General features: G+C 43.1%; 1 protein-coding gene across 1 annotated transcript; it reads right to left on the bottom strand.

Moving 5' to 3' along the window:
* Nucleotides 1-4,421: 4,421 nt before the first annotated feature.
* Nucleotides 4,422-9,974, bottom strand: rps15 (ribosomal protein S15). Its single transcript, XM_004078670.5, has 4 exons — nt 9,851-9,974; nt 9,372-9,457; nt 6,008-6,242; nt 4,422-4,572 (listed from the first exon to the last, which is right to left on the bottom strand). Exons 1-4 carry the CDS (start codon nt 9,851-9,853, stop codon nt 4,459-4,461), a joined length of 438 nt encoding a protein of 145 aa, XP_004078718.3. The 5' UTR covers nt 9,854-9,974; the 3' UTR covers nt 4,422-4,458.
* Between the last annotated feature and the right edge of the window lie 36 nt (nt 9,975-10,010).

The following is a 10,010-nucleotide window of genomic DNA, read 5'->3' as shown; positions in this document are numbered from 1 at the left end:
GTTTTTCATCCTTTAATTCTTCTAAAGAGTTCAGAGCTGAAGAAGATCAGAAATGTTTGAAGCAACAGCAGCAGATCAGAAGAGTCCAGCAGAAGCAGAGAAGAAGAACATTCAGGAACATTCAGGACAACATGCAGCTGCTTCAGGAAAGAGGTCCAGATGTGTGAAAGTCAAACATCCGCCTGTGGCTGCAACCAAACCAACTGATGTTTCTGCAGCAACAGCAGAGAAAGTCCACTTCCTCTTTCTGCTCAGCTCTTCTCCAAACAGCACTGAATCATGAGAGAATTTCCGCACCAAAGGAGTCTGTTTTACCAAAGCTAAGACACAGAGAAGAGCTGATGGCTGCAAGCAGAACTTTGTGGATCAAAAATGTCAGCAGACAGCTTTGCAACAAGGAGCTGCAGGCAGAAATGAAGACGTTCTTCTGCAGATCTTTGAAGAGAACAAGCAGCTGCAGGAAGATGCTGCTGCAGATCAGAATCTGGACATTTCTGCTCACTGTGGGTCAACACAACTTTGTCATCATATTGATCTGAACACAACTGAAACATGAAGTCTGACCTCAGAGTCTGCAGTCTGGACTCTCCAGAAAACCACACAGATGAAAAAAAGCTTCCTTAATGAACTCGTATTTATCGGGCGAGAACTGCAGAGCTGATAGCAGGAGGACACACGCGGGGCGGCTTCAATAAACACTCCGGTTGTCCGGAGTGGTCTTCTGGACTTGACGTGCCGTGGGACAGAAAGCGACTTTCTGATGAGACAGAATTTGCGCTCCGTGAATTTAAACATGCATGTGCAGTGACGCATGTTTCAGAAGATGTCCGATTGGCCGGTCTGCGTGTCAATCATGTCCCATACTTCTCAGTGAGGATTTTGATTGGCTGGTGGATTGTTTAGAAGTACATTTTTTTGGTTATTTATGTTTGCTGGCCTGCGATCTACCCTCATGTTCTTGAAGATCGACCGGTCGATCGTGACCGACGTAATGAGCACCCCTGTTCTATGGTCTTCAAGGGAAAGCTATCTGATTATGTGCAAAAAAGTCAGTTGTAATATGTTGATGATGCTTGACATTTAAAATGCATTAAGTGCAACATTCCTGGACTTGGGCCTCTCTTGCATGGGTTTAGCTTTATCCCATAGATGGCAGCACTAGTTATCCAAAATGGCAGCGCCCCTGTTTAATTCAAGAAGGGCCCAAGTCCAGAGACTTTAGTTTGCTAGTGAGGTGCTTCATATTATAGCATTTGTAAGCTATGAACTGGTGCTAAATCTGGGTAAATTATTCATCATTTGGTGTAGCCTCCCTTTAAGCTATGCAATTAAAATCATTTCCTGGAAAAACAAACCTCTTGGACTTGGGCCCCTTTTGGACTAACCGTTTCAATTGTTAACAGCAGGGCTCAGTTGCACAACATTTTGGGTTTTTTCCTGATGACCTCTTTGGACAGTCTGGAGTTCTCAGCAAGCAACTTCCCTTGGGCTCCCAGGGAGAAGCCCTCGATACTGACTTTCTTAAAAGCCTCTATTTTCAGTCTTTGGCATATTTCATTCTTTCTTTTGTGTGTGTCCTTGTGTCTTCCAAAGCAAATGGTGATGTCCATAACCATGGGCCCTGCACATCACGAAAATGTGGCTCTTGGTTGACACTCCTCCCCTTTTTTGGGCAGTGCACTTGTGGGGGAAGGCCTCCAGGTGTTGGTGACACACACGTCACTGTACCTGCGGACGCTTGGAGGAACTGCCAATCATTTTCAGGTTGGCCGTAGGGATAGTGACGCATCAAACTTTCACACTCAGTATAAACTCTGACTCCGTCATCAGTCTTTGGGCAGACAGAGAGCCAGCTGTTGGAAACTTTAACTTGTACAACAGCTGAGCAAACAGATGAGAGCTGAAGGTCTCTTGTGTTGGACATACTGTATTTTACTGTTACAACAGGGGTTATGAATCTTCTGACAAACCAGAGGTATATCTGAATGAACACCTTTTGTAATTTAGGCTAAACTTTTTTTTATCTTACTTATATTTGTAACAGGTTTTTTTGTTGTTGAACCGGATGGAAAAGAAAAGGAGGAAAGAAGAGGGAGGGGGGGGGCAGGGTAGGAGGGTGATTAAAGAGGGGGGGTGTAGAACCGTGAATCAGCATAAAGCAACAAGTTGCCCGATGTTTATAACCATAACTGTTAAGTTTATAAGTAATGCAAGTAAAGAAGGGGCGGGGCCTGTCCACACACACTTGTTGGCTCCAAAAATGTTCACATACAGACATGTCAACGTGTACACAATATAACTAATGTGCACACACTTATGCATTCAGACCAACATGTGAAACATTTCATTCAATCGCACAAACTATTTGTGGAAAGGTGAGATAGCACCTGTGCTCAAGTGAGTGATTCTGTTCTTCTGAGATGGATGATGGAATGTAAAAGGAAGGTGGGATAATGCCCAGTCATCCCCACACCAAGACCCCCGCCACAGCAGCAGCCAGGACCCACCCCCAACACCCACACAGTAGCAGATAGAGAACAACCGACCTCCGGGCAATCTCATCCGCCACCCAGGCCAGGGCCAGCAGGACCGACACAGGGGCCCCCAAAGCCAGAGAGCGGGGAGGCATCGGGGGACAGAGAGTGTAAGCCCCTGCCCAACAGGAGCAGTCCCCGGCTGCACCAGGAGGGCCCAATGCAGGGATTTTCAGTCTCCTCCCCTCAGGGCGGCGTTTCATGGCTCTTTATGCTAAAACCCCTCGCCACAAAGACAGCTTCTTCCCCCGAGCCGTCATTCTGATGAACTCCTGACCAGTCAGGATATGGAACCACAAACACAAGAACTGTTAAACTGGCATAAATGTTGAGTCCCCCCATCCCCCCAATATTTTATTTTAGCACCTATTTATACTTTACCTTGTCTGTCCATGAGAACAGGAGAGACCAAAGCCAAATTCCATGTATGTGTACTGTATTTGTACTTGACCAATAAAGTTGATTCAGATTAAGATCTCGATCAGGAGTGTATTTTTAAACTACTCTCCAAACTTCAATCAAAAACCTAGGTCCTGTTACAGGAAGCAGGTTATGTCAGTTAGCAGGTTATGCCAGGCATCATTGCAACAAAGATAAATAGGCACATGGATCAATACATGAGCAACACACAGAAGGGTATTGGTAGAGAAATGGCGCCAACATCAGTCACCTCCTCTACATGGATGACATCATGCTATATGCTAAGAGCGAGCGTGACATTGACTCCCTGATCCACACCACCAGGATCTACAGTACCGACATTGGGATGTCATTCGGGCTCGAGAAATGAACAGCTGAAATGTGATTGGCTAAATGCTGCAATGTGAAAATCTGTCTGGAAGCAGCATCACCATAAAAACAATAAAAGAGACCGGACAGATCATTTGGAATGATTCAATGAGTACGCATGGACAAATAGTTAACATGATTCAGATATTTTTTAGGCCTTCAGAGAACGCCTGGAAGTCCACTATATATATATATTATTTATCTATATTCCCAAAAAGCATCTTGCATCACAATGTAATTGGAAATGAGATTAGAAACTATTTTTCTCCAAGCAGAAGTATTTTGTTGATGCAGTTGACTTACTTTTTTGTTGTGATGGACGTATAATCTTCATACGCCGTCATTCAAACCTCAGACTACGTCTTACTCAAGTGTAGTGCTCTATTTTTTCCTCCACGTTTCCATGGCGACTCCAGAAATGGGCGATCTATTGAAAATGCCTCGCACTCACCGTGGATGTGCATTAATTCAGGGTTACTGAGAGGTTAATTAAGCAAACAAACACATGACTGCTGTTTTGGAACAGACATACAGAGTAGGCAAGTTTAGGCTGAGTTATGCAAGAGTTAGGGTTAAAGCCAGGGTAGGTTCTCCTTGCTTTCTGGAAAACCCCCTGGTGTTCTTGTAGAATATTTGGTTTTGATTTTAAACCCAACATTTCAGCTATATTGTCATCTTGTCCTTCTCAGGCTAAAATTGTAATTCTGTACTGACATTTATCTGCAAAGTACTTGATCCAAACTGGGGATCATTTATAGATGTTGAAAAGAACGTTCATTGGTTTTACAACTTTCCCTTTTTTTAAGCTTTTGATGCTGAGAATAAAAATGAGTGACAATTGATATTGCACAACTTTAAAACTAAAATAAAGAAATGAAACTACTTTTTTTTAAACTGGTTTTCCTGCAGTAAAACTAGGTTGGTATGTTTGAAAAAAATTTTTGGCATTATTTTAACCTAGGTTTTGTTTTTTTATTATTCGTGTCATTGTCCCATTTAAGCAGAACTGACTGCGTTTTCATCTTTAGGCTAACATTTATCTAGATTTCTCATGTTCTAACCACCATTCCCCCTTTAAAGAATAAAGTGAAGCAGACATTTTGTGGAACAGTTTTATTTTTCCAGTAAAGTCGTTTTACTTCAAAGGGATGAAACGGGACGAGTGTGTGGCTCCAATCCCGGGGCGGCCGTGCTTCACGGGCTTGTAGGTGATGGAGAACTCTCCAAGGTAGTGACCACACATTTCAGGCTGCAGAAAAGAGAAATGAAAGGAAATAATGAAGGTCATGGACCAGCATGTTCATTTATTTAGAAATATGAACTTCCCACTGACGTATGCTTCGTGAATTGAAAACAAGATTTTGTTTATTTCGATGAATAATGTTTTGTTGCAGCTAAGACAACCCCAATAGATCCACATCGACACCTTTTCAGACTGAAACTTGTAAACCCACAGAAATCCAGAGGTTTAGTTTTATCTTAGTATGAACACGTCAACCGTCTGGAAGTTAATGAAAAAATCCATGGCATTAATTTTTACAATAGTTCCCTTACTTTACCAGTAAACATGAGGCATTATCATCAGGATTCTGTATGGCATTAAAAATACTTGTAAATAAAATAATCTGCCAGTGAAAGTATTTCGGCGTCTATAACGAGCTCCTAGGGGCCCATCCATACTTGATGGATGACGGTATAAAGACAGAGGAGGGCGATGTTACCACATCCTTCTGAAGAAGCAATCAAACTCTTTCTTCCTGGAAGATAGTCTTCATCACTGAGAGGTGGGCGTCTACACAATGTGACCCAAAAGAACAGCCGGGACCTGAATCTCTGCGAGCATCCATTCAGTCATGCGATTGGTTGGCCAGTTGTTATGCTGTACTCAAGCCAAACAATTCATGGGTCCAATTTTAATCTTCAAATCTCGTATTTTGATCTGTTGTCAAAGCATTCCCGGTCGTCTTTTAGTAATGATTCAGTCATTTTCTAGGACAGTTTCTGCAGAGCAGCAGTTCATTAGAAATCCACCTCTGGGTTGTGGGTGGGACTCGTGGCGTTGATAAGTTGCCATGCCTTTGATGACACTCTCCCGTTAGCTTACAGCCCCTCACATTCCAAACCCGACGTTAGCGGTGTACAGCTGGATAGCTACGATGCTGCTCGCCATCGTGTTGCACCACTATTGTTGGGGTTATAAGGGGATGTGAGCTAGTGGGAGAGCACCTTAACACATGGACGATGGGAAATGGGGACGGGCTTACTCCTCGCCAACAGTTCCACCTGGAACTCTGAGGTGAATTTCTAATGAACTCCTGGCTAAACTAAATAAATAATCAAGACCACTGGGAACGCTTTAAAACAAATCAAAAAGTGATTCCAGTGATTCCTCAACCCTGGTCCTTGAGAAGGCCCAGCATCCCCCCCAATACTCAGGCGTTTTTATGTTCTGACTCAGCACACCTGGTCCAGGTAATGAGAGACCTGGATACAGGCATGGTGGGAGATCTCAAGGCCCAGGATTGAGCAGCTTAAGTAAAATAGAGCTGATCACATTTTCTGCAGTTCTCATTTTATAAACTTCAGGTTATTTTTATTTATTGCAACATTTTTAGGGTTTGGTTCCCTTACTCTCTTCCACAAATTGTATGCCTGTTGTAACAATGATATTTACTCTCCCTCACCTTAATTTCAACCTGGTTGAATGTCTTGCCGTTGTACACTCCGACCATAGAGCCAACCATCTCAGGCAGGATGATCATGTCCCTCAGATGGCTTTTAACCACCTCTGGTTTCTCCATTGGAGGAGCCTCCTTTTTGGCCTTGCGCAGGCGTTTGAGAAGAGTCTGCTGCTTACGGCGAAGGCCACGGTTCAGCCTCCTCCTCTGACGGGCACAGTACAGCTGCATGAGCTGCTCACTGCAGACACAGACAGAATTATTACACATGGAAAAAGAATTCACTGAATTTCATTCCATTTATGTTATTGATACAGCCCCATATTACAACAGCAGTCGTCTTGATGGGCTTCATTTCAGTAATTGTATAATAGACATGAAATCATTAAAAACATGAAGTCATAGAATTCAATAGATACATTTTAAACTAAACAGGCTAAACTAAGCATCCCTGCCCTTAAACCCTCCTCCTCTGTAAAGAATAAAAAATAAAAAAAATAAAAAAACTTTTTTTAACCAAAAGTAGCCAGAATTGAAGGTAAATTTGGATGAACTTTTGTTTTCGCTAAAAATGCCCCGATTTGATCCCAGGATCGCAAATTGCACCTGATCGTATAGACTTTATCAGTAGCTGCTGTTCCATGTGCAGAATATCGGATCGGATCAGAGATCGGATTAGAACTGAACTGTGTGCATGGACCCAGAAAAACCTTTTCCAATGATAAACCCTTCCATACGCCAGACTTTCGGTCAGAATAAATGATTCTGACATCAGCAGAACTCTAAAATAATGGGAACGAGCGTGCAAGAAATATTGAGTTCCGTTGCAAACAAACAAAGCTGCAGCGTAGAGCGAGATCATCTTCTAAAAAGAGATTTTATTAAAGCCCAAGCGCGTCGAGCAAGGACCCTATTGTTTTACAAAGTTTATTGTTCTATTTCTTCTGCCACCTTTTTGAGGCCTTTATACCTAAAACTCACCAAATTTTGCACACGCATCAGAAATCGCGGAAAATCTTGTGTTTTATGGGAGATAACCGCGGGTGCATAAAAATGGCTCGATACCGCCACCTACAAAATTTGTTTTTACGAGCCCCCAACCTTAAACATGATTTCATTCAGTGCATGTTCATCAGATGGAAACCCCCCAAAAAAAGTCTCCGGTACCAAGCTGTCACTCACACAAAGTCTGCTATATTGAAGTCATTTTGTCACTTTTGTGACCGTGGCGGCGCGTTGAAGTTCACGTCGTTTCAAAAATGGCCATTACTCAGCCATGCATATTCTATCCTACCGTATTTTTCGGACTATAAGCCGCTACTTTTGTCACCAACTTCCGACCCTGCGGCATATTCAATGATGTGGCTTATTTATGCTTTTATTTAACGGCCGCCAGGTGCTCTCCGGCAGCATCAGAGGGGAGACTGCCTGCATAATTCATAATGTCCAGCAACAAGCGCGATTGCTTTGACACACACAAGCAGCCAAACAGTATGGAACTCACTTCAGCTCTTAGACACTTAAGTCATGGTGCAATAAAAGAAACACCCATGCTCAGCCGCATCCCAGAATCCTTTGGTGCCATTAGACCAAACGTGCACGCAACCGCCACTACAATATGATGCAGCTTTCAAGTTAAAAGCAGTATGAAAAAAATCCACCATCACCAACGGGTTTGGAAAAGCTGGTCTGCTTCGTATCTGAAGTTTCCTTCACTGTTCTGGAAGGAAACTTCTGGCTCACGCGCGATAAATCACTGCTGCTCTCTTTTACTGGTATGTTTTTTAACCAGCCCTGTTATTTCCACATTGCTGCAGTGTTACAGGCGGAGAGCAGCTCTCGCGTTCCGCTGCAGCTCCATGCTCCTTAAATACGCACGCAGTTTCAGCACATATACATCCTCAATCTACAACACAGTGTGGCGAACCGGGGGTTAGCCCCGCCTTAAACCCCTAAGACTCATGGGAAGTGGGGAATCTGAGTGTGAATTTCCACACCATAACTGAGGGAGCTGTGAGCTGAATTGAGGTCCATGCCCTTTGTGGGTGTGTTCAAATAAATAGGCTAAACTACTGGTTACTCCTCACCCTCTGACACTATTGCGGTCTCAGTGACGTGCCAATTGAAGTGCCACAACATGCGGCTTGTATACAAATGTGGCCGGTGTATGTAAAAAGTGGTTAATCTTCATTAAATTGGGTGGGTGTGGCTTGTAAACAGGTGCGCTCTGTAACAAGGCAATTATGGTTAACCTAAATTGAAGTGCATGATTGGAGTCGGACTCTGAACACACCTGTATGGACTGATATTTCTGCCACTACGAATTCATGAATTCAAGCCTCCTCCAGAGCACACACCATCAACTCATGACGCAAAACCAGAGCAGTAGTGACCCACGATAACAATAAACTGTTAACGTGCATCATGATTGGATAAACGATCAGCATAGCCCACCTATCACCATCGGAATGGATTATGATCCGAATGAGTCTTGGGGCAAAGTTTTGTGTGTTTGCACAACATATTTTTACTCTGATCAGGTGTTCATTCCAATTCCTTTTGTCCACGCAGACACAGATACAATCAGATAGTGTGACGGTAACCCCATCAACGCGGCGATGAGATGATCACTACGGCGATGACTCATCCCCGCACTTTCCTTATTTTTTTTAAAGTTCTGCATATAGTGCGTGATTTGAACTTTAATAAACACGCTCATCTTTGCTAATAAGTTACTTTTTTCATGTGAGTCCTGTGCTCAAACTTCAAGGGCTTCTGGGGGGAAAAGCCTGCATCCTCTCCTGCGCAAGGGAGGGACGGTCCACTAAACATTATGGGGGACTTTTGTGTCCGATTTTTAATTAACTGCTTGCCATGTTTCAGCCCTTGTAATGTTTACAGATAATGTTAAATTAAATACACACAAACACGGGCATAAAAGACAACAGCGTAACTTAAACAGTTGAAGATAGTTATATTTTAATTGCAAGTATGCCTACCGGTAGCTTCATATGCTGGCGGCACTCGAAAAAAATGGCCACAAATTTAGTGTCTAAACCAACATGCGCAGTGACACCCTTGCGGTACCTACTCAGACAGCAGCAGCATTAGGACCAAGCTTTAAGTTTAAGGTTTTGGAATTCTGAAAAAAGGAAACGATTGTGTTGCTTTTGGTTATAAAATTAAAGTTCCCTCTAACAACCCTTTACACTAAACCTAAAGAAACACTAACAATGTCATGAAACTACAATAAACCCTCATAATTGGACTGTGTCATTTTAGTAGACTTTCACTTAACAGATGAAGCTTAGCCAGCAGCCTCAAAGTTCTGCAGCTATAGACTGGAATAGCTGGGTGTTTTGGCACTTACTAAGACATGTCCAGAAGCTGGTCCAGATCCACGCCGCGGTACGTGAACTTCCTGAAGGTTCGCTTCTTCTTGATTTCGGTTTCTGCCTGTAAGAGAGAGACGGGCCACCTGGTCAACTTCAAACAGTTCTCCTTACCTTAGTGATCTGATCATCATGGCACCCAGATTAGCAACTTTATATAATTTTGAAATGTGAACACTCAAAAGCAGATTAAAAGAATACAACTACGGTGAAGAAATGTCTGTTTCAGCGACAGTTACGGTACTGTAGCTCAGCCGCAAATGGCCTTGGCTAAGGCTAAACAATGATTACAATAAACCACGCTTTTCCTAATATTAAGCGCCACAATATTTCGCTAAATATCTTTAAATTGTTTGCAAACGCAGCATAGTTTATCCTGTTGTCGCAAAGTGCATCATGAGGCATCAGATGGAAAAAGATTTAAGTTCGGCTAGGCTAACATTGGGCGAACACCTACCATGTTGCTGGTTGATCGGGCGGAAAAGGACCAAAGGAAGTCTCGTTTTCCCTGGTATCGCGTGACTTGAATCAAATCCTCGAGGCGTCTTCCGGTATGGTCCCGCCCTCTTATGAACAGCAGGTGGTGCCGTCGCACAAAATTTTTATTCAAACAGGCA

Source organism: Oryzias latipes, chromosome 17 (genome assembly GCF_053564925.1).
Source record: "Oryzias latipes strain Hd-rR chromosome 17, Olatipes_Hd-rR_3.1".
In the NCBI taxonomy this organism is placed as follows: domain Eukaryota; kingdom Metazoa; phylum Chordata; class Actinopteri; order Beloniformes; family Adrianichthyidae; genus Oryzias; species Oryzias latipes.
This window is presented reverse-complemented; position numbering and strand designations above follow the sequence as displayed.